Source organism: Podarcis raffonei, chromosome Z (assembly GCF_027172205.1).
Source record: "Podarcis raffonei isolate rPodRaf1 chromosome Z, rPodRaf1.pri, whole genome shotgun sequence".
NCBI classification, from domain to species: domain Eukaryota; kingdom Metazoa; phylum Chordata; class Lepidosauria; order Squamata; family Lacertidae; genus Podarcis; species Podarcis raffonei.
The window spans coordinates 4,113,034-4,137,857 of NC_070621.1; the positions used below are offsets into that span (position 1 = coordinate 4,113,034).

At 46.1% G+C, this 24,824-nt stretch overlaps 1 protein-coding gene across 1 annotated transcript in view; it reads left to right on the top strand.

Annotated features, from left to right (window-relative positions):
* CERCAM (cerebral endothelial cell adhesion molecule) overlaps nucleotides 1-24,443 on the top strand; it is a 42,940-nt gene extending 18,497 nt beyond the window's left edge. The window contains exons 7-13 of the mRNA XM_053373593.1: nucleotides 182-258; nucleotides 633-739; nucleotides 2,398-2,530; nucleotides 3,803-3,930; nucleotides 6,757-6,960; nucleotides 11,536-11,792; nucleotides 20,610-24,443. Coding sequence (XP_053229568.1) covers nucleotides 182-258; nucleotides 633-739; nucleotides 2,398-2,530; nucleotides 3,803-3,930; nucleotides 6,757-6,960; nucleotides 11,536-11,782 — 896 coding nt within the window. The 3' untranslated portion in view covers nucleotides 11,783-11,792; nucleotides 20,610-24,443. The remainder of the gene's footprint in view (nucleotides 1-181; nucleotides 259-632; nucleotides 740-2,397; nucleotides 2,531-3,802; nucleotides 3,931-6,756; nucleotides 6,961-11,535; nucleotides 11,793-20,609) is intronic.
* Nucleotides 24,444-24,824: the final 381 nt, after the last annotated feature.

Sequence of the window (24,824 nt, forward strand, 5' to 3'; positions counted from 1 at the left end):
TCGGATTCCATTCTTAGACTGAGATAAAGTTCTCAAACCAGGATGCTACTTCCGGTTTTGCAGAGTTCGTAAACCGAATCATTCGTAAACAGGACTGTTCTTAAACCGAGGTACCACTCTACGGGTTAAAAACCTGAGCAGCAACGTAGCCTCCTCTCCAATCTTTACATCTGTCTTGCAGTGGATGGTACCCCAATGTTCCCCTCCAGCCATGTCTACCTCCCACCGAAGCATCCAACCAAAATTGGGTTTGACGAGGTAAGCAAGTCTCTCTCTCTCTCTCTCTCTCTCTCTCTCTCTCTCTCTCTCTCTCTCCCTCCCTCTCTCTCTCTCTCTCTCTCTCTGTGTGTGTGTGTGTGTGTGTGTGTAAGAGAGAAATTGTCAGCACCTGTGAGGGCTGTGAGTGAGTGACTGAGTCAGAGTATGCCTGACTGCATGTGATGAATTTTGTGCGTTTTGAGTAAGTGGAATCCTATTTTATGGGGTTTTTTTGAGCTTCATTGTTTTACATATTCCACTTTGAATTCATTAGTTAATTGCATTTGATTTTCTTTGTAAGCTTGCTTTTGTGATGAAAAGTGGTTTATATAAGTACTCGAAAAAAGGAATTGAACCTTCTCTTTTCCTTTTAGGTTTTCCTCATCAACTTGGCAAGGCGCCCAGACCGTCGGCAGCGCATGCTTAGTTCCCTCTTTGAGTTGGAGATAGAGCCCTTGGTGATTAACGCTGTCGATGGAAGGTGACTGGCTGATGCCTCTTTCTGGGGTGCTTTGTTTTGGTTTTTAGCATGAAATGGGGCTGCTGCAACTGATGGACCTCTCTGCCACAAGGCTTAGATAGCTTTTTAAAAATGCAAATGTAATAGGAGAAAGGGGGACACATTGAGGCCAAAATATGATGGTGATGATCATTATTATTATTATTTACAGTCATACCTCATGTTACGTTTGCTTCAGATTACGTTCTTTCAGGTTACGTCCCACAGCAACTTCCGGGTTTCGCCGCTCACGCATGTGCAGAAGCGCTCAATCGTGCTTTGCGCATGCGCGCAAGTGCCAAGTCGCACTGTGCACCTGCGCAGATACGGCACTTCAGGTTGCGCTCTTTTCATGTTGTGAACGGGCCTCCGGAACGGATCCTGTTCACAACCAGAGGTACCACTGTAGATAGATTTGAAGGAGCAAGTCTATTCAGGAAACAACTATCAAGTCCTACTAGTTGTGATGGATTTACAGAACTTGCAGAACCAGTGTACCATGGAATATCAGTTGTTAGGTGAAGGGCAGTAGTCAGGGTGGGGGAAGCCATTGCCTGCATGCCTCACTGGTGGAATTCCTGCAGGCATCTGCTTTGGCGCTGTGGAAACAGGATGCTGAACAAGATGGGCCTGTGGTCCAGAAGGACCCTCTCCGCATGTTCCTAAATATCCCGGCCTTTCCCTCTGCTATATGTGAAGCTTCTTTCATCACTAGCTTTAGTCATCTTTGTGAAGATAAACCTTTGTGCCCAGGCTTCCCCTGACCCATAAGATCGGATCCTGCTTTTGCTGAATTCCTCTTTTTTAATATAAATACTCCCCCTCCCATTTTTTTATTCATTTTAAACACAACTAAACAACACAAACAGAAAAACAAACAATACGAACAGATTCTTGTCTTATCCTTATTTTTTCTAAACATTGTTAGGTGGGCTTCCCCAAGACCCCCCTATCTGATTTTCATTTTACCTCATCTTTAGCAGTTTACATATATCATATTTTTTTTAAAATAATATTTATTACTTTTATAGATTACAAAAAGGGAAAAGAAAAAAAGAAAAGGAGAAAAAGGAGAAAAAGCAAAAGAGAACATATATCATAATTTTTAACCCTTTTTTAAAAAATCACGCTTACTTTTACCATAAAAATCTTCACATTTTATCACTTACAAATAATACTATTTTAAAATACACTATCTTCTACTTCTAAGCCTACAGCCTATATCCACTTCCAAAGCTATTCTAAGATTTAAATATTAACATATTTTTTCAGATATTTTTTAAACTTCTTCCAATCTTCTTCTCTAAATACCTTTTTAATGTGCTTTCTCCGTTTTTATTATGCTGTTCTTTGTACACGGCTTTCAGAACTTTTAACTAGAAATGCTCCTGAACAAATGCAATAAAGCTACTTGCTGTATAGTTGTCCGAACCCCATTGCACCTGAAAGCTGGAGAGAGGAGCATGTGGGCTCCATGCCACCTACAGCTGGTGTGAACTGGCACCCCAACAACACCTGGGGGACCCAAGTCTGGGTGGGATATCTATACGGGGCTGTGTCGCTCCATGCTGCCTGTCCTGGTTCTTGACCTGCGCTCCTGGGAGTGCTGCTTTGCTAACCTCTGTTATCTCCTCTGCCAGTGCCCTAAACAGCAGTGACATCAAGAAACTGGGTGTGGACCTGCTTCCAGGTTATTTTGACCCCTTTTCAGGCAGGACACTCACCAAAGGGGAGGTGGGCTGCTTCCTGAGCCACCATCATGTGTGGAATGAGGTAAGGGCTTGGGCTGGGTTGGATGAAAGGGTCAAGGGCAGGAAAGGGCCATCGATGTGGTCAAGCAGAGCCTGCCCATCAGCTTCTCTCTTGTTGGCTACTCAAGATCTGGGGCCAAGCCCTGTGCAATGGTTATATAGGTAGAGCCAGTGTGGTGTAGTGGTTAAGAGTGGTGGCCTTGTAATCTGGTGAACCGGGTTCGCTTCCCCGCTCCTCCACCTGCAGCTGCTGGGTGACCTTGGGCTAGTCACACTTCTTTGAAGTCTCTCAGCCTCACTCACCTCACAGAGTGTTTGTTGTGGGGGAGGAAGGGAAAGGAGACGGTCAGCTGCTTTGAGACTCCTTTGGGTAGTGATAAAGTGGGATATCAAATCCAAATTCTTCATTTAGGTCCAGCTAGGCTCCTACTGTGTCTCTCAGGTCACCTGGTTTGCTAGGCTGAAGAGTAGGAGAGGCGTTTCTGGCTGTTGCTCGACGTTGTACAGTGTAGCAGAGAGTGGGTGGAGAAGTGTCGGGAGGCTGGGGGAGCCCAATCCTTGCAAATCCTGACACTGGTTGACTTGACCCCCACCTCCCAGATTGACGCATGCATCAGGAATTAATTGCCCTCTCACTTTTGCACTTGGAATCATAGAGCTGAAGAGTAGGAAGTGGCCCTGGCAGTCATCTTGTCTAAGCTGCAGTAGCGCAGGAGTCACTCTTTCCCAATGTTCCAAAGCAGTTCTTTTGTTAAATAACTTATTATTACTTTTTCGTTAATAACAATCCCATATAAGCCACAGTAATACAATATCAAATCACAATACAATTAAAAGAGCCAATTATCCAGTTCCAAATTAAACAATTTTGGGTGACTTCCCGTGTTCTGATTATCAGGAGATGATGTTATTCCTTGATCCTGGCTCCAATCCTCCTAATTAATCCAAGCCTGTGAGCATATGATAAAATTTGCTCTCTGCCCTGCACTTTCCCCAAAAAGGTCTTTTGGATTTCTCAACAAGGTCTACACCAGGGATGCGGAACCTGTGGCTATCTAGATGTTGTTGGACTCTCATCAGCCCCACAGCTAATGGGAGCTGTAGATCTCAAGACATCTAAAGAGCAACAGCTTTTCCATCTCTGTGCTGTGCTGTTACAGCATACACAGCAAGTTCCCTTGGTAAAGATGCTGGTGTCCCTTTGCTTGCTGCAGTCCTGGGTGAGCTCTGCGATGGAACTTTAAGGTCTCTTTCACGCATACTCTCTAGCGCTGTTTTTTCTCCCCCCCTTTAGATTGTTGAACGGGGTCTGGAGAAGTCTGTGGTGCTGGAAGATGATGTGCGGTTTGAGGCATATTTCAAGAAGCGGATTTTGCGGCTGATGGATGAACTGGAGCAAGCACAGCTGGATTGGGACCTGATGTATGTTGGGTTAGCTGGTGGGGCTGGGCGAGGTCCTCAGCTGCAAAACAGCCCTAGTTGTTTGGCTGCACTTTGGAATGCCAAAATAACTATAGCTCAGTGGCAGTACAGTGGTGCCTCGCAAGACGAAAAGAATCCGTTCCGCGATTCTCTTTGTCTAGCGATTTTTTCGTCTTGCAAAGCAACCCCATTGACAGCTTAGCGGATTAGCGCTACAGCGGTCTAGCGGCTTTCAGCGATCAGCTGTTAAGCGGCTTGTCAGCGGAACAGCTGATGGGCGGCTTAGCGGCTTAGGAAAAGGGGGGGGGGAGTGGAAAAAACCCGCGGGGACTCGCAAGATTTTTTTGTCTTGCGAAGCAACCCATAGGGAAATTCGTTTTGCGAAGCGCCTCCAAAACGGAAAACCCTTTCGTCTAGCGGGTTTTCCATCTTGCGAGGCGTTTGTCTTGCGGGGCACCACTGTACACCTGCTTTGCATGCAGAAGGTTTCTCCAGGAAGGTCTGGAAAAGTCTCCTGGTGGAAATCCTGGTGAGCTGCTGCCAGTCAGTGTAGGCAATATTGAGCTCGGTTGACGTATGGCCTGACTCACCATAAGGCAACTTCCTGTGTTCCTGTTTGGTTCATCCCTTTATTCAGAACTGTGAGGGCTGGAATATTTAGTTTTAGGTGGAGGACAATGAATCAGTTGTTAAGAGTCTGTGCTTTGCATGCAAAAGTCTCTGGCTCAATCCTAGGCAACTCCAGGTAGGGCTGGGAAAGAGAGCCTGACTCTGCCTGAAATACTGCAGAATCACCTGAGACAATGTTGAGCCAAATGCGCCAATAGTCTGAATCATTAGAAAGCTATTTCCTGTATTCACGTTTGTTTATTTCATAAAAATTATGCACTGCTTGAGCATAAAGCACCTCAAAGTGGTTTAAGGTAAAGGTAAAGGGACCCCTGACTGTTAGGTCCAGTTGCAGATGACTCTGGGGTTGCAGCGCTCATCTTGCTTTATTGGCTGAGGGAGCCGGCGTACAGCTTCCGGGTGATGTGGCCAGCATGACTAAGCCACTTCTGGCGAACCAGAGCAGCACACAGAAATGCCGTTTACCTTCCCGCCGGAGTGGTACCTATTTATCTACTTGCACTTTGACGTGCTTTTGAACTGCTAGGTTGGCAGGAGCAGGGACTGAGCAACGGGAGCTCACCCCGTCGCGGGGATTCGAACCGCCGACCTTCTGATCGGCAAGTCCTAGGCTCTGTGGTTTAACCCACAGCGCCACCGGCAAAAGAAAAAAATCTAGAAAAAGACCACAACACTGCTTCAAAACATGCAAGAGTTAAAATACTAAAACTGATTAAAATCACCTCAACTTTCCAAGCACCTGGGTAGGCTTGTCTAAACAAGAATGTTTTTAGCAGGTGCCGAAAAGAGCACAGCGAAGGCTTGATCCCAATAGGCAGGGAATTCCAAAGTGCAGGCGCTGTCACACTGACTGAGTTCTTACAAATGCTGAACAGGTATTATGTGGCACCTGTAAAGTAGTAGCAGTTCCAATGATTGAAGTGATGGAGTGTGCACATTTGGTGTAAGGTGATCTTGTAGGTTAACTGGTCCCAAGTTGCAAAGGGCTTTATATATTAAAAGAAACACTTGAACTTGGTGCAGTAACAAATCACCGGCCTATGAGATGGCAAGGCCTCACTCCTGTCAGCAATCGGGCTGCAGCATTCTGCGCTAGGTCACAAGCCAGCCCTCTGCACCTGTAGCCAATCTGCATCTTCTGGCTGCAGCACAAAGCTGAGACAGTGCTGCAGCTACAGTTGTTTTTACTGTTTTAAATTGTTTTAACTGTTTTTAATCTGTGGAAGGCTTGTTGTTGTTGTTGTTGTTTATATTGAGGGAGGGGAGATGTGTCTGGGAGAAGAGGAGCTGTGGAAACCAGGGTCATATGGTGTGGGAGGTGGGGCAGGCTGGGTAAGTTGCACATGGATAAGGGCCCCTCCTCTAACCTGGGGATTTGTGGTTGTCTGCATGCAAAGCAAGTGTGCTGCCACTGGGCTGTGGATCCTCCCCACCACCCTCAAATGGTGCCACCTTATACTGGGACAGATCAGGGATCTGTCCAGCTTGGAACACTGTGCTTTGATTAGCAGCAGCTCCCTGAGGTCGGTCTGTTAATTTAGGGGTGGGGAACCTTCCAGCCCACCAGCCAGGTTTGGCCTGCCAGGTCTCCTCAGTTCTGCTCAGTTACTATCTTTCTCCGTCCCCATGGGCCTGTTGGGATGCGGCTGGGGAGACGGGGGCATTTGGCAGGCCCCCAGCTGGCTCCAGCCACTGGCCAGCAGCCGGGCAAACTCCGGTTCTCAGAACAGCATCAAAAACTGAGACTCAAGCCTCAAAAGCCTTCAAAGCTTAAGCACGCAAGCCAGCAGAGATAAGAATTCTTTGCAACGGAAGAGGCGGACAGAGGCATATGTAAGCATATTTACATCATTTTATTCAGCAGTAGACAAAGGAAAACATGTCTGCTTCCCTTCGTGTCCAAGCAAACAGCATAGGCAAAAGCAATATACAAAAGTTCCCAGCAAGCTGTGCTGGAATGTAAACAGACATGTGACATGCAACAATCCACATATCTGTTCCTCTCAGGGTGGAACGGGACATCAATATCCTAACAGGACCAACTTTTGACAGGTTGGTGGCACTGCCCAGGGGCTCATGTTGGCTTTTGGAGGTGGGAGATGACGATCTGGCTTTCTGGGGCAAAAAGGTTCCCCACTCTTGGTGTAGGCAGAAGGAAATGGGTGAACACTAAAAAGGCCGATTTGTCTTCTTCAGTTACCTGGGCCGGAAGCAAGTGAACGCTGAGGATGAGGAGCTGGTGGAGGATGTACGAAATCTTGTGGTGCCTGGATATTCCTACTGGACTTTAGCTTACATCATCTCACGGCGAGGGGCGCAGAAACTGATTGATGCACAGCCGCTCTCCAAAATCCTCCCTGTGGATGAATTCCTGCCCATCATGTATGACAAGCACCCCAAGTAAGGAGCTTGAAATATTGTGGGTTTGTTTGAATTGGCTTGGAGTTCAGATGTAGTAATACAGAACAGCAACCTTGCCTTGATGTTCTCATGGAAGCACTGAAGAAGCACCCTGTCTGTATGGGTAATTCTGTGGTAGGATTTAATGTGTGAGTGGGACCTGCGACAAAATGTTGCAGTGTGGAACATTTGATGGAGGAGAGGGCTGTTAATGGCTAGCCATGGTGGCTATGTTGTGCCTCCACATTCAGAGAGAGTAATGCTTGTGGATACCAGTTGTTTGAAACCACAGGAAGGGAGAGAATTGCCCTTGTACTCAGGTTTTGCAGGTTTCATACAGGCATCTGGTTGACCACTGTGAGAACAGGATGCTGGACTAGATGGGCCATGGGCCTGATCCAGCCTCAAAGACTTACTATATGTTCGTAATGCTTCTCTTCAGGGCACCATTCAGATAAGCATGCATTTTTACAGGATGTTCCCTTCTATTTCTCCTTCTCGCTGGTTTTTCTGTCCCACTGCTCAGGGCACACATTCATGGCCCCTCTAGACCCCATTTTTATTGTGAATTTGTGGTGGTTTGTTTTCATGGTGCTTTTGGGGCAGTTATGTACTATCCCACTTTCAGTTCCGTTCGCACCTGCAAAAGTTTCAGGGCAGACATGCTTGCTTTGCTTCCGTGTCGCGCAGCTCCCTGCTGATAATCCTGTTAACACAAATACTCCTTTTGTTGTGCTGCAGTGCAAAAGCTTAGTAATCCAGAGGGCAATAAAGCAGCAACATAGGAGGAAGTATCTCAAAACAGCTAATGATGGGGAAGGATGTGTGGACGGTCCAGCACAAATCCACAGCTATTGTACTCTTGTTGCACCAATGACGTGGCAGTATATGTCTGGGAAAACCAAACAAGCACCAACCAGTCAGGGGTGGGAGGCTAAATCTCCAATAATAATAATAATAATAATAATAATAATAATAATAATAATAATAATATTTGTACCCCGCCCATCTGATTGGGCTTCCCCAGCCACTCCGGGCGACTTCCAACAAAGATTAAAAAGACATCAAAATGTCACACATTAAAAACTTCCCTGAACAGGGCTGCCTTCAGATGTTTTCTAAATGTCAGGTAGTTGTTTATCTCTTTGACATCTGGTGCGAGGGTGTTCCACAGGGCGGGTGCCACTACCGAGAAGGCCCTCTGCCTGGTTCCCTGTAACTTGGCTTCTCGCAGTGAGGGAACCGCCAGAAGGCCCTCTGCGCTGGACCTCAGTGTCCTGAGCAATGGGGGTGGAGACGCTTCTTCGGGTATACTGGACCGAGGCCGTTTAGGGCTTTAAAGGTCAATACCAACACTTTGAATTGTGCTCAGAAACGTCAAGGCTGACACACACAGATAAGGCCTCCAGAATAAATTGGGCAGGAACATGCCTTGTAAGCAAAGAAAAGAAGAAAAGCGCCTCTCTCCCCGCCCTTCACCAATCCCTGCCTTCACTGCTCCGGCATCAGTTAAGGGAAAACATCTGTTCCTATGACTTCATTCCCTCCAGACTCCCTGCAGAAGTCTGTGGAAAAGAATAGTCAGCAAGCCCCCAGGAGGAGGAGGAGAGGGTGTTGAGGTTTCTTGAACGGCCATTCGCTCAGTTTGCTGGAAGCATAATAGGAGCCAGGGAAATGTGGCTGGTTGCCATGCCTTGGGACTGGGATGGAGAAGCCTTGGTCCTCCTGATGCTCTAGGGCAGAAGTCGGGGCATAGAAGAGGCAGTTTTCCACCGGGTCTTCATGTCCCTCACAAAACATCTTCCCTTGATGCTTGGGGTGCCCTCCCAAACAGTGGGGGTTAGCATGGGGGGGGTGTTGCTGTTGGGGGAGGGGTATGTGAAAGTTGCCTCCCCTGTTGGTGAGGAAATGGCAGGAATGATGAACCAGGTCGAGGAACAGCGGGATGGCGGCGCTGCGCCTCCCTGCTGTCCCCCGAGCTTGTGGGGCTGGCCAATGTCTGCCCGGCGCGAGGGGCACTCTGCTTCAGGGTGCCCCGCGGGCCAGGTGGCAGGCTGCTATCCGCAGCGTGGGCAGCCCTGCGGGGAACTCCTGCAGGGCTCCCCACGCTGCGGATGTCTGTCCGGCGCGTGGGGCGCTCTGCTTCAGGGCGGGCTGCTATCCGTAGCGTGGGGAGCCCTGCGGGGACCTCCCACAGGGCCGCCTAGGCTGCGGATGTGTACCCGAAGCACCGGGCGCTCTGCTTTCAGCGCGCCCGGCGCTCCAGGAAGCAGGCTACTATCCGCAGCCTAGACAGCCCTGCGGGAACTCCCGCAGGGCTGCCTAGGCTGCTGATGTCTTCCTGAAGCCTGGAGAGCGAGAGGGGTCGGTGCGCACCGACCCCTCTCGCTCTCCAAGCTTCAGCGAAAGCCTGCATTCGCCCCATAGGACGCACCCAGATTTCCCCTTCATTTTTGGAGGGGGAAAAGTGCGTCCTATAGGGCGAAAAATACTTCCGGGTTTTGTCACTTGTGCATGCACAGATGCTCAGAATGAAGTCATGCGCATGCGCAGAAGTGGTGAATCATGACCCGCAGATGCGCAGACACGGGTTGCGTTCTGCTCATGTTGCGAACGGGCCTCCGGAATGGATCCCTTTCGCAACCAGAGGTACCACTGTAATGCTTTCCATTACAATCTCTCCTCTTATATTATACATTTTGGCTTTTTAGGACCATGACTTCCTTCAAACCTTCCTTGTGATTTTCTATCTTTCATTTCAAATTTCTGCATTTTCACTACTTAACCATTGCTTTCAAATCATAAACATCAAAGCATCGTGTTTTCTTATTCCTCTCTGCAGTGATTTTTATACCTTTCCTGACAAAGTTTCTTGCCATCCTACCAATGTGTTTGATTGACTACAATTGTCTTTCAAATAATTTACAAATTTAGTCCAGTCCTTGATGAACTTCTGGCCCCGCTGTTCTCTGATTCTTCCTGTCATTTTGGCCAGTTCCGCATACTCCATTAACTTCAGTTGCCATTCTTCCTTTGTCGATAATTCCTCTTGTTTCCACTTCTGTGCTAATAAAATTCTTGCTGCAGTTGTTGCATATAGGAAAAGCTTAGTATCTTGTCTGTCAATGCCTGTACCACAACAAGGGGAACCCTTGGCCCTCTAGATGTTGTTGGACTCCAACTCCCATCAGTCCTAGCTGATGCTGAGAATCCAACAACATCTGGAGGGCTTCAGGCTCCGTATCCCTGTTTTGACAGAGGGGCTATTTTCCTGGACTACCCTACTGTGTCAGTAGGCAGTGATTGGCTTTGACAGGCACAGATTAAGGCCCACGCTGTGGTAAGGGGCCCCACTGTTGACCTTCAGAGCCCTCCTCTCCTTCTGCCCTGTTCAGCCTTGCAGTTGCCACATGTTCGCCTTCCCTCTCAGTTGAGCAAGGAGGAGCATTGGCCTCCACTTGCCTTGCCCGCTTCCTCTGTGCGCTGATGCACATTAGGCCCAGTGGGAGAGAGCAAGCAAATGGGCAACAGAGGCAGGTCTTGTTCAGCCCTCCCCCCCCCCCAAATCTGGAGTCCATCACTGGGTCACCATAGTAAGCAATGCTGGCACGTGGGATGGAGCAGCCACGCTGTGCCCCAAAGAGAAAGTGGGGTCGATAGGAGAAGCTTTTGTGTCTTGCTTGCTGCATGGCTTCTCACGGGCTACACTGGCCTCTGCTCAAGACACTTCGGGAATGTGATTTACAGGCAGCCGGCTGAGGCTGAGCCAGGATTCCTGGCTGTGTTTTCAGACTTTCCATCTGTGCCAGACTCTCGCTCCAAACCAGAATTTCACCTGGCCTTTTTCGGCTCTGTGTTTGCATAATGCAAAATCAATCTCTTTCTCTTTCTTTCTTTCTTTCTTTCTTTCTTTCTTTCTCTCTCTCTCTCTCTCTCTCACTCACACACACACACACACACACAAAAAATATTGCTGGGTAGTCAATAACACTTCCTTTGCTAATGGGGATGTGAGTGTGGTCTGCATTTTGGCTCCCTTTGATTTCACTTCTCTCCCCACCCACCCCAGTTTAGGACTGAGTTTCATGCACCTGATGGACTCTTAGTCAATAAATGTTTATGCTAGGTTAGCCAACACTGGGTAGCCACAAGGTAGTGGTAGTGGTTAATGACTTTTTAAAAAAAGTTTTCATTGAATTTCCAAATTATTAACAAATACAGAAGAGAGAAAACAAATTTCTGGAAACTAATTGAAAATACATTTATTTTCAGTGTTAGGAAGTAATGGTGTACTTATACCAGGTAAGTTGTAATACATTTTACAGTTGTTGCTGGACTCCAACTCCCCACAGCTAACATAGCCAGTTGTCAAAGACGATGAAAGTTGGAGTCCACCAACGCCCGATGAGGGCACCATGTTGGCTACCTTTAACACATTTGCAAGGTTTTCAGATGCCACAAGAGTGCCAAGTGGCTGAATTGGCTTGGAGTTCAGATGTCATAATGCAGAGCAGCCTTTGAGAATCACTGGTCAGAAGAATAGGCTGATGCTTTCTTCTCCTCCCTCTCTCTCAGTGAGGAATACAAAAAGCATTTCAGCAACCGGGACCTGCGAGCTTTCTCTGTGCGCCCCCACCTCGCCTACCCAACCCACTACACCGGCGATGCCGAGTGGATGAGCGACACGGAGACCTCCACCATCTGGGACGATGACTCACGCAAGACGGGCTGGAGCGGCTCGCAAAAGACACTGAAAGACACCCATGGCAGCGTAGGCACTTCAGGCCACTCCTTCCGCCCGGCCTCTCGGGATGAGCTATAACATCTGGCTGGTAAGTAAGGCCTGGGAAACAGCTGTGCAGCAGATGTGGAACCGCTTGGGCAGAGCCGTATGCTGCAGGGCTGTTGGCTGCAGGAAGCCTTTCCCACAAGCGATTGCTCCTCGCCCCCCCACCCCCCGCCCTGCAACTCTTCTACAGCATGATGGCATTTTATGCACAATTAACTTGCAAACTTGCACGGTTGAAAACAGACCGGTTGAAACTGTGCACATTAAATGCACACCAGGTGGAGAGCTTGAAAGCTCTTTTTGAGCATGGAAGGAGCTGTTAAGCTCTCTGCCTTGCTTACCAGGCAGTGCCCAGTAAATGTTTTTATATTACTGTACACTGCCTTGATACCTTATGAGTGGGTAGTATATAAATACTTTTACTGCATGACCAAAATAAATAAATGAGCACCTTGCAAGCAGGCTCACCTTCATCACTGGGTAGGTGGTCTCCTGCAGGCCTGTATGCAGAGATGTGTGTATGTAACTTGCCGTTTGTTTGGATTCTTTGTATTTGTGCGTGTCCTCGACGTGTCATGGAGCTAACTGGAAAGGTTCCATCCCTTAAAATAATAAATAAATCAAGAACTGTCTTTCTGGAGCCACCAATTTTGCTGAGACATTGGGCGCCAGTTTGCTGAAGTCCAAAGTATTCATTCTTGCCAAGACTCTTCAGTTCTGCCATCGTTGCTGTTTAGATTAAGGCAGCAAAGTATAATTATCCTGGTGAGGGTTGTCATTCTTTGAAACTGGTTGCTACTCATTGAACAGCTGCTTGAAATGCACTGATGTGTAAGTCTTTGTATTGAGCTCTACATCTTCAGTTGCTCATTTCTGCAGATCTTTCTTAAAAAGCAGCAAGCCAGGCCTCTTGTTTGTTTCTCTGGCCATGTCTGTGTCCTGTGAGGCTCTTTCTCCCTCCATATTTATGGGGGGGGAGCAAAGTGGGTAGTTACCTGGGATGGCACATTTGAGGAAGCAGTGCCTCCCCCAAAAGTTTGGCAAAGGCCTCACCCTAACCCAAATATCAAGGGGATGGAGCAACTCAACTATGAAGAGAGCCTGCAGCAGTCAGGATTTTTTAGTTTATAGAAAAGACAAGTAAGAGGAGACAAGGATAGAAGTTTATAGAATTATGCACGACCTGGAGAAAACCGACAGAAACGCTTTTCTCACTCTCTCAAAGCATTGCAAGTCATGGACACCCAATGAATCCGAATGTTGGAAGATTCAGGGACGATAGAAGAAAGCACTTCTTCATGCAGAACACATGTCAAGCTGTGGAACTCCCACAGGAAGCAGCAATGTTCAGCAACCTGGAGTGCTTTGGATTAGACCATTTCACAGAGCAGAAGGCTATTGACGGTTACTAGACAGGATGGCCATGCTCTGCCAACACGGAGGTAGCAATATTCCTTAAAACTGTAGTATTCCAAAAGCAAGGAAGGATTGGACTCTGATTAATAAAATACACATGAAGCTGGACCAGCAAGACTCTGGGAGGCAGTGGGAATAATAATCCTCCCTCTACCCCTTGGCCCAGGTCATTTATTCACAAAAGAACTTTTTACGCAGTGTTCATAAGAACCAATCAGATTTGCACCCCTACAGAATACCAGTTATTGGAAACCACAGGGGAAGGTTTTTTTTTGTTGTTGTTCCTGCTGCACTCACGTCCAGCTTGCAGGCTCCCCAATAGAGGCATCTGGCTGGCCACTGTAGAAACAGGATGCTGGACTAGATGGGCCATTGGCCTGATCCAGCAGGACTCCTCTTATGTTCAGGCTCCGGAGCTGCTGCATTGGGCTGGTTGGTGGGGAGAGCTACGTTGCCACACCACCCAAGGGCAGGGTCCCCTATTCTGAAAGGGAAGATGGGGCAACTCCAGAACAGCGCCCCCCCAAGTTGGAGGGCAAGGAGCCCCCTGGCAAAACTGGTGGGAGCTGGGGCACACTCAGAACACCCCTGCTTTGGGTCAGCGCCATTGGCGAATGGCGGAGTTCCCTTGATCGGAGGAACTTGCTCCGCGAGAATCGGGTCTCCCGCCGCGGCGAAGGTGGGGACCCTCTAGAAATCCCAGGTGGAGAAAGCCTGGGAACGTGGGATTCGGCAGGGCACCAAGAGCGCCTCCCCTACTCGCGGGGAACCCCATCTGGGGGCTCCAGAGCGAAGTGGGGTGAGTGGCGCGGTGCTGCGAATTGACTGCTACTTTTGCGGAGAGAAGCTGCGCAGCCGTCGCCAGAGAGCGCTGACTTTTTCCTGTGGACAATTGGACTTAAAAGTAATTACCCGTGAAAGGGCGCCAGAGTCGTGGAAGGAAGCATACATTACACTTATACCGAAAACAGAGACTGAAAAGACGCAGCTTAAGAACTACCGCCCCATATCACTGCTCAATGTGGATTACAAAATCTTTGCAGACATTTTGGCCAAAAGATTAAAAAAGGTGCTAGCAGAAGAAATTCATAAAGATCAAGCGGGTTTTATCGCGGGTAGACATTTGTCTGACAATACGAGGAATATAATCAATATTTTAGAAAAGCTACAAGTGAAGATTAATACTAAAGCAGTTTTGATTTTTGTGGACGCAGAGAAAGCCTTTGACAATATTTCCTGGAGTTTCATGAAGAAGAATCTATTGGGGATGGGGGGTTGGTCAAGGTTTTGGAAACGGTATAGGTGCAATTTATTTAGAACAAAAGGCTAAGTTAATTGTAAACAATGTAGTGATGGAAGAATTTGAGAAAGGAACATGACAAGGCTGCCCAATCTCTCCATTGCTTTTTATATCGGTCCTGGAAGTTTTGTTAAATATGATTAGAAGGGACCAAATGGTAAAAGGTATACAAGTAGGAGCCAAACAGTACAAATTGAAAGCATTTGCTGATGATTTGGTATTGACTTTACAGGAGCCAGAATCAAGTACTAAAAGAGTATTATAATTGATTCAAGAATGCGGTCAGGTAGCAGGTTTTAAGTTGAATAAGATGAAAACAAAAGTTTTGGAGAAAAATCTAACTGAGATTGAGAGAGATAAGTTTCAGAAGGAGACAGGATTGACACTGGTTAAGAAAGTGAAATATTTAGGGGTAAATATGACTGCTAAGAATGTGAATTTATTTAAGGATAATTATGAAAAATGTTGGACTGAAGTGAAAAAGGATTTAGAAATATGGTCAAATTTGAAGTTATCGCTTTTAGGCCGAATTGCTGTGATAAAAATGAATGTATTGCCAAGAATGTTGTTTTTGTTTCAAACATTGCAAATTGTGGATAAAATGGATTGTTTTAAGAAGTGGCAGAGAGATATCTCTAGATTTGCCTGGCAGGGCAAGAAGCCTCGTATAAAATTTAAGATATTAACAGATGCAAAAGAAAGAGGTGGATTTGCGCAGCCAGACTTAAAACTTTATTATGAATCAGCCGCTTTTTGTTGGCTGAAAGATTGGCTGCTTCTTGAAAACACTGATGTGTTGGATTTGGAAGGTTTCAATAATGTATTTGGATGGCATGCATATTTGTGGTATGATAAGGTTAAAGCACATAAAGCGTTCAAAAGCCATATTGTTAGAAAAGCACTGTTTAATGTTTGGATAAGATACAAGGATCTGCTTGAAAATAAAACCCCAAGGTGGCTGTCACCAATGGAAGTGAAGGCTCAGAAAAAACTCAATATGGAGGCTAAATGGCCAAAATATTGGGAAATTTTGGAACAGGAGGGAGACAGACTAAAATTGCAGAGCTTTGAAAAATTAAAAAATAAAGTGCGAGATTGGCTCCATTACTATCAAATAATGGAGGCATATAATTTGGATAAAAAAATAGGCTTCCAAGTGGAAAAATCAAAATTGGAAACAGAACTGCTAGACTCTAAAGTTAAGAATCTGTCAAGAATGTATAACTTGCTGTTGAAATGGAATACTCAAGATGAAATGGTGAAATCTGCTATGATTAAATGGGCACAAGATGTTGGACATAATATTATGATGGCTGACTGGGAACAGTTATGGACCACTGGTATGAAATTTACGGCTTGTAATGCCTTAAAAGAGAATTTAATGAAAATGATCTATAGGTGGTACATAAAACCAGTCAAGCTTGCAAAAATTTACCATTTGCCTGATAATAAATGCTGGAAATGTAAGGAGACAGAAGGTACTTTCTTTCACCTTTGGTGGACATGCCCAAAGATTAAGGCATTCTGGGAGATGTTTTATAATGAAATGAAGAAAGTATTTAAATATACCTTCCTGAAGAAACCAGAGGCCTTTCTCCTGGGCATGGTTGGCCAATTGGTGTCAAAGAAAGACAGAACGTTTTTTATGTATGCCACAACAGCAGCAAGAATACTTATTGCAAAGTACTGGAAGACGCAAGATCTACCCACCAGGGAAGAATGGCAGATGAAACTGATGGACTACATGGAATTGGCGGAAATAACTGGCAGAATCCGAGACCAGGGAGAAGAGTCGATGGAAGAAGATTGGAAAAAATTTAAAGTGTATTTTAAAAAACACTGTAAAATTAATGAATGTTAGAAAGATGCTGGAATGGATTTACATGGTCTTATCAGAAAGGTTACAAAGAATTAAGTAAAAATGGACTGTTAATGGGTTAAAGTGTAAAATGTAAGGTTAAGTTGCGTTAAGATAAATTAAGGAACAAAATTTGAGAAAGAGGGAAAGGACTTGCTGGAACAATTATGAAATAGAATACAAAAAGGGAGGCGTGAGGAAGTCAAGGAAATAAGTAAATGAAAGATAATGATATGAAAATACTGGATGTTAATGTTTTTTAAATGTTATTGTTTAGTTGTATTGTTTTTGGTTTTTTTTTTCTTTTTTCGCCTTAGTGTTGTATTTTTCTTTATTTTTGAAGTATTGTAATCTTTTTTTTCATTATTTTTGCCTGTTTTTCTTTTTTCTGTAATTGTTAAACTTCAATGAATATCTTATATTGAGAACACCCCTGCTTTGTTCTGCATCCAGGAAGCAACCTCCCCCTTTCCACTTGCCCACCTCCACTGCTTTTCTCACCACTTGTCTACTTGCCCCTAGTTGTGAAAGCAGGCTTTTCGCTCAGTCTTCCTTCTGTGTGGGGCCTCATCTTGCTAAGGAGGATTTCTCCACCCACTGCACCTTTGCACGTGTCCCACACACTGCATGCGCTTGGTCATGATCCTCCTGCAGAGTCCTGTCTGCATCTACTCAGAATTGAACCCCTCGTGTAGCTCAGAGGGGCTTGCTTCTTCCAGGTATGTGGGCCTATGGCTGCAGCTTCCTCTAATCCTGTATACAGTTTATTACTGAATGGAGTGGAAGTCGCTTCTGCTATGGGTAGCAGAGCACACACCATAAATACTGCATATGAATCAAAGAATCAGAATAATACAGAAAGCTGAAATATGTGTGAATTTTGCATTGTTTTCCCTGCCTGCCCCTAATTTGAGTGATTTGGAATCGGGTTGGGTTTCTTTTTTATTTTACAGTGGTGCCTCGCAAGACGAAATTAATTCGTTTTGCAAGTTTTTTCTTCTTGCGAGTTTTTCGTCTTGCGAAGCACGGTTTCCCATAGGAATGCATTGAAAATCAATTAATGCGTTCCTATGGAGACCGCCTTCAGACCAGGTCCGGGGACAGTCTGTCCCCGGACCTCTTCTGAAGGCTGGCGGGGGGAGAAGGACTTTTCTCCCCACCGCCAGCCTTCAGAACAGCCTTCTGAAGGCTGGCGGGGGGAAGAAAAGCCCTTCTCCCGCCGCCAGCCTTCAGAAGAGTTCCCCAGGGCTGCCTAGGCTGAGGATAGCAGCCTGCTGCCCGGCGTGAGGGGTGCTCTGAAGCAGAGCGCCCCTCGCGCGGGGCAGACTTTCGCAGCTTGGGGAGCCCTGCAGGACTTCCCCATAGCAGCCTGCTGCCCCGCACGAGGGGTGCTCTGCTTCAGAGTGCCCCTCGCGTGGGGCAGACAGTCGCAGCTTGGGGAGCCCTGCAGGACTTCCCCGAAGGGCTCTCCAAGCTGCGGATAGCAGCCTGCTGCCCCGCACAAGGGGCGCTCTTAAGCAGAGCGCCCCTCGCGCGGGGCAGACATTCGCAGCTTGGGGAGCCCTGCAGGACTTCCCCATAGCAGCCTGCTGCCCCGCACGAGGGGCGCTCTTAAGCAGAGCGCCCCTTGCGCGGGGCAAACATTCACTGCCCCCGCCGCTAAAAATCGGAAAACCCTTTCGTCTTGCGGGTTTTTCGTTTAGCAAGGCATTCGTCTTGCAGGGCACCACTGTATATTCTTCATTGAAAAATTTAAAAGTACAAAATTACAAGTGCACAGAGTAAGATAAGACACAAAGAAGAAGAAACAAGAAATAGTACCTATGTAGAAAACAAAACAGAAAAGGATATTGTGTACGTTACAAAAAAGGGGGGGACACTTGTTATTGTAGTTAAGCAGACTTTAATCTAATATGTTTGGGTTTCTTTTTACATTTATACCCCACCTTTCCCTCAAGGAATTCAAAGTGGTGTACAAGGTTCTTTCCTTTCTCTGTTTTATCCTCACAACACCCCTGTGAGGTAGGGCCTTGAACTGTGAAGGACTGACTGGTCCAAGGTCAGCCAGTGAATTTCATGGCCAAGTGCAAGGGGAGGATTTGAACCCAGGTCTCCCAGATCCTAGTCCAACATCCTAACCACTGCATAACACATCACAGATAAACAACCTTGTAAATGAAAACATCTGGCAGTTTTTAGTCCAAGGAAAGAGGGATGCATTCTCCACAAGCCCCACCTTCTCTCCCACTGCTATGGATTTCTCTCTGATTTGTGCCTTGCTTGTGTGGGAGGTTTTAGCACTAGCAGGAGCCTGACATCTGGGCAAAACCTGTGACCCTCTAAAGAATCTGGAAACGACAGAAAACTCAGCAGCTGGAACATGGCTCTGAATCCTCCTGCCCTTATCCTGATTTCATGCAGTTGGCCTCGGCTCCCAAAAGCCGCGTGGGCTTCCTTTGCTACTCTGGCTGACTCTTTCTCTTCCCTGGACTGCCTGTGTGTCTTGCAGAGCCTAAACAAGCAGGAGTTTCAAAAGACTCTGTCTAAGGACGTGTGCTGAGGCTCAGTGCTGCTTTTGTGAGTTCCCTGAAGCTGCTAGGACAGGAAATCCCGAGAAACTGCTCAGATTCCGAGGTAAACAAACAACGGCCCTGTGCTCCCTGCAGCTGGAGGGTCAGGAAAGTCTGGCCTGCTTTGCTGTTAGCCAGCTGGTTCTCAGCTGTTGCCTCCTGCACCCCCACTTTTTGAAAAAGATCCTACATACTGGTGATGCACAGTCCAGGGAAAGGAAATGAAGCAGCAAAGCACTGCACTTGGAGCCCGCTTGCTGTTCCCTGTGTCAAGAATGCAACCACAGAATAATGCAAACCGTGCAATGCAGGTCGCTATAAGCTGGATCGGTTTCCTGCAACGAAGATATTTCTGGGTCCCAGTTTGCATGTGCTGGTTAATGATTTGCCACAGGAATGAGAAGCCTCAGACCCAGGAGCCAAATCTGACCCTCCTGGCCTCTCTGTGTGTTCACTGGCTGCACCCATTACCAGCCTTGCTTTCGGACCTTCATGAGTGCTTTTGCCTGGCTGGAATGTGTCTTTGAACTCTGATCACGCCTCTTGGTTGCCTGGACGGAGGATAGAGGGCAATCTGCACATGTGTGTAGAAACTAGCCTATTGCACAAAGGCAAAAAGCACATTCATTGTCTACTCCCCCCCTTTTTTTCTGGCCCTGCCCGGCACTGGCATGCTATGAAATTGTCTATCCCTCTCACAGACCTACAATCCCCAGTGTTTCCTGTGAAGAGGGATTGATTGTTTAAGCCACCCTGGGAAGGGAACAGGGTATCCCTTATAAACTTTCACACTTATAAACTTTCACCACGCTTAACAAACTGCATCTCAAAGGAAGCTGTGTTTGTTTAAAGTGGTTTCGTAGCACTTTAAATGTACAGTATGAATGTGGCCTTAATCTATCTTCTCTTACTATGATTGCTGCCATTGGGCAGGTTTATATGTTGACAGTGTGTGCCTTGAAATTCCATGCAAATTGCAGAGTTTTGTAATTTGTCAATAATGAGAATCTTGGCTTTCTTTTAAACAGCAACGAAGGACAAGTTCCTAGTCCCTGTGCCCTGAAAGCAATGCCTGAGAAAACAGCAGCTGGTGGAATAAGCACCTTGCTTATCATTGCACACACGGCCTGTGTCTCCAACTATAGCAGAAGGTCTATGCCAAAGTGTTTTCTTTTTTCTTTTTCTTTTTTTAAAAAATAATATTTTATTCAGTTTAACAATAGAAAAATAGGACATTAAGAACACAAAAAATATAAAACACAACAATACAAACTTTCACAATACATAAAATACAAACATTTAACAAGAAAAAAAAAGAACAACTAACACACAAACAGTAAATTAAGAAAAACACAAATCACTCTTTTCTGATTATTCATCTTCAATTAACTTATTTTCCTGACTTCCTCGCGCCTCCCTTTTTTATATCCCTTTTTAACAATTAGTTCAGCAAATTCGTATCCTACTACTTTATCCTAATATATTTTACCTCCCAAATTTCAAATTTTTATCTCTTATTACTAGAACCCCTTCATTTTATTTCAATGTCATCAGCATTCATACATTTTACAATACTTCTGTAAATAAATTTTAAATTTCCTCCAATCTTCTTCTACCAACTCTTCTCCCTGGTCGCCAAAGTGTTTTCTTCCTGCTCTCTATCAGTAGGTTTTACTCTGTCCTAATAACACCCATCTCTTCCTTTTTCCCTCCCAGGTGTACCTGCTGCAGCCCATGAGCGAGAAGACTATGAGAGATCAAGGATTGGTTCCCCCACTCGCCACCTTGTATTAGGACACTGTGTTTGCTTGAGCTGTCTTGAACAGGGAAACGAATGCACTATGTGCAAAACTTGCATCAAAGACCAGTTTGTTTTCTGCCAATGTCTCTGGAATTTCCCTTTTTGGATGACGGTGGAGTTTTGGGGTGCTGCAATATTTGTGCTCTCCTAGCAGCAAAAGCTCCCTTCACTTATACAATGGTTTGGAGCTGATATTGGCACCAGCTGGATGCCTTCGGCTGTTTTCCTTTCTCCACAACACACGCACACGGCAGTTGCAAGAGACCTAATTTCTGTAGCCTGCTGAGATGTAGATTGGTTTGTGCAGATGTTTGCTGTCAGAACAGGCCATTCCAACTTTTTTTATATAAAAAAGACTGTCCAATTTGGATAAATAATCTGCACAGCGATTGGAGTTTTCTGCACTGCCTGGCATTTCCATGGACATGGCTGGTATAGAGAGACAGTGTCTTCATTGAACACCAAAGGAGGGGAGAACCTCTGGCCCTCAAGATCTTTCTATCAGGCCCTTGACATCCTCCTGAAGCCACACACCCCTTGAGTCCCTTCCCTGGGTGAAATGTGTTGTTCAGCAGGGATATAGTGGCTCTGCTTACCAGGGTGGAGCAAGAGGTGTGGATGTGTATATGGGAAAACCTCTCAAGATTTGCATGGTTGGAATCTGGCTTATGGTACAAATGGCAGAAGTTATACCTGATGCTTCACTCACTCTTGCCTCTGGCCCCCCCAGAAGGCTGCTAGTAAGTGAATGTTTCCCCTAAGCCAGCTAGGAGAAAAAGACTGCCTCTTTGACTTAAAACAACAACAATTTTCACAGTGTAGCAAAGTAGAAAACACCCATACAATCAAGAAGAAAGGACACTTCTCTCAGAAGAGTAAGATAACAAAGGCTAAACAAATGTACCTCACTATACATAGCTCGCCATGTCTTGCTGGAGGATGCATAACTGAAAACATTTAAGATAACTAGGGTTTCTTTAGTTGTACATTCTTGGATTGCATGGGGTTAGACTAGATGACCCTTGGGGGTACTTTCCAGCTTTATGGCGCTGTGGTTCCATATTTCTTTGAAGTTGTTTTCAATTTGTGGCCCATTTAGTGCTCTTAATTGTTGGGTTTGCTTTTCCATAAGAGCTGCTGTGCAAACCTCCTGCTTCCTCACAGCCGACTGTAAATTATCCGAAGTTCTCCAGTTTTGAGTAATCTGTTGTTCAGCTGCCACCAGCAGGGATGGGGTTAGTTAGGTCCTCCACGTTGGCTGAAAGACTGTGTGCTGCCTGTTGACTCTGGAGTTCTTCAGTTCCAGTTCTCTCTCCACTGTCAGCTTCCTCTGACACACCATTTCCTCAACTCTTTGTTGCAAAAAAGCAAAACTAGTAAATCAAACTGAAGATTAAATTTGATCTCTTATTTAAATGTACAGAGCCATATCTTCACTGTATTCTTGTTCCCCTCTCCAAAGCTATGGGGTGATATCCATTGGCCATAACCAGGGTAGACCCATTGACTTCAGGAATTTCATTTATTTCATTGGGTGTCCTCTCAATATGACTTGGCTGGATATCACCCAGCATTGCCAACTTTTTCTGCCAATGTTCTTCTGCCCTTTAAAGCCCCTGTACAACAAACAGAGGGACGCAGGTGGTGCTGTGAGTTAAACCACAGAGGCTAGGACTTGCTGATCAGAAGGTCTGCGGTTTGAATCCCCGCGACGGGGTGAGCTCCCGTTGCTCGGTCCCTGCTCCTGCCTACCTAGCAGTTCGAAAGCACGTCTAAGTGCAAGTAGATAAATAGGTACCGCTCCAGCGGGAAGGTAAACGGCGTTTCCGTGTGCTGCTCTGGTTCGCCAGAAGTGGCTTAGTCATGCTGGTCACATGACCCGGAAGCTGTATGCCGGCTCCCTCGGCCAATAAAGCAAGATGAGCGCCGCAACCCTAGAGTCGGCCACGACTGGACCTAATGGTCAGGGGTCCCTTTACCTTTACAACAAACAGAAGTCTGGCCTATGATGTTTTCTCCACCAGCATGTCTCCATGCTGGGCAGGGCAGGGGACTTCACCAGCTAAATATAAGTTTGTACAGGTGTTAACAGCACAAGGCCCTGTGCGGGAGGGAAATCTGGCAACCTTGAATGTTTAGGGTACATGCTAACCCGGAGCATTTGTACTTCAACCATTGTGGGTTCTAATGGTCAGGAATCTAGCATGTAAAACTGATGTTGTGATGAGAAAATTGTAGCTGTGTTATGGGGCGGGGGAGGAATTACAATAAATGCATAAAGAAATTTGCATTCTTATTTTGCCTTGGTTATTTTAGTTATTTTTAAATATTGATGAAATTCCACATGAGTTGAAGGAGCAATAGACAGAGGCCTCTGCTCAATGCTCAAATCCTGCGTCAGTGCTTTTAGGTCAGATTAATAGAAGCTGCTTTTATACCTGGCCAGAAAAGTGATAAATTTTGCGTTCTATAGGTCTTGTGACAAAACCATAAGCACAGACAATATCAAAATAAAAAAACAAAGCCTCTACTTGAACAAATGGGACCATGTAATGCAAGCGGGACTATAAATGAGAAACCTCCATGACTACATGCAGTATATTTAAATTTACTGCTGTTTTGTCTAGTTATTTCTTCCTAATCTTCCTTGCCACCAGAGCAAAAAGTGCCGCTTTGTGAGTCACAACGGTGTTAAGAGTCACTCAGCCACCGCAGAACCCTCTTCTAAGGGGAGGCTGCTTTCTTGAACAAACGGGATTTAGAAAGCATCTCCTAGGTTCTGTTTATAATGGACAATATAACAAATAATGAAGGCTATATTCTACCTGTGGCTGCCCGCGTGGCTAGAAACTTGCACAGCCTTAAAATGAAAGTACCAGGTGGTGGGTGGCAGCAGCACAGGGTAGACAGGGGGCCCCCATTTTAACATCCTAGAATGTCCTAGAGCAACACTGAATGAGCCCAGCCATGCCCAGAGATACTGCAAGGGTGAACCTGGGGCCTTGACGCATGCAGCTGGGCCTCCTTCTTCTTATAACAAAGGCAGCATTTTTTCATCTCCGCCAAGCTAAGCAGTTGGCTCCTTACCTTTCTCGCCCTGATCTGGCCACAGTGATCCATGAAACGGTCACCTCCAGGCTTTATTATTGTAACTCTCTCTACTTGGGGCTGCCCTTGAGACTGACCCAGAAACTCCAGCGGGTGCAGAATGCCGTGGCAAGGCTCCTTATGGGGTCCTTGCTACGGGATCACATTCATCCAGTGCTTTACCAGCTGCACTGGCTCCCAGTGAAGTACAAGGTCAGGTTTAAGGTGCTGGTTTTGACCCTTAAAGCCCTATACGGCCTAGGACCCTCAAACCTATGGGACCTTAAGGTCGACAAATAACAACACTTTGGAGGTCCTGAGCCTCAAGGAAGTTAGATTGGTTTCGACTAGGGCCAGGGCCTTTTCAGCACTGGCCCCGATCTGGTGGAACACTCTGTCACAAGAGACTAGGGCCCTGCGGGACTTGACATCTTTCCGCAGGGCCTGCAAGACAGAGCTGTTCCACCAGGCCTTTGGCCAGGGCACAGCCTGACCCCCTCCTTCAGTAATCCTCACAGAACTCTAGCCCAATGGTTGCCATTAATTTGATTTTGAATTGATTTTAGAATGAATTGATTTTAGAATGCTATGTTACTTTTATTGTTGTTAGCCGCTCTGAGCCTGGCTTCAGCTGGGGGGGGCGGGATAGAAATAAATTATTATTATTATTATTATTATTATTATTATTATTAGATAATTCCTTCCCACAGTGGGAACCAGGCCCCTGTCCAGAGACTTCACAGTAAAGGAGAATCGAACCCTTCTTTTTTGTTTTTTCTTTAATATTTTTATTAAAGTTTTCTTGGTTTACAAAGTTATGCACAATGTCTCTTTTTTGAAGTTACATTTTCCATAGGTCAGTTTCATTTGTTGAGGGTTACATTAGGAAGAAAAAGGGGTGGGGATGTGATGTTTCTAATTTGCTTAAGGTATGTGTGGGGTTTTGTGTCAGCGTTGCTTGTGCAGGTTCTCTGCTGTTCACTTGTGTTCCTTTGGTGGTGAGAGAGGTTGGGGTTGGCCTCGGGTGTGGCTGTTCAGTTGTG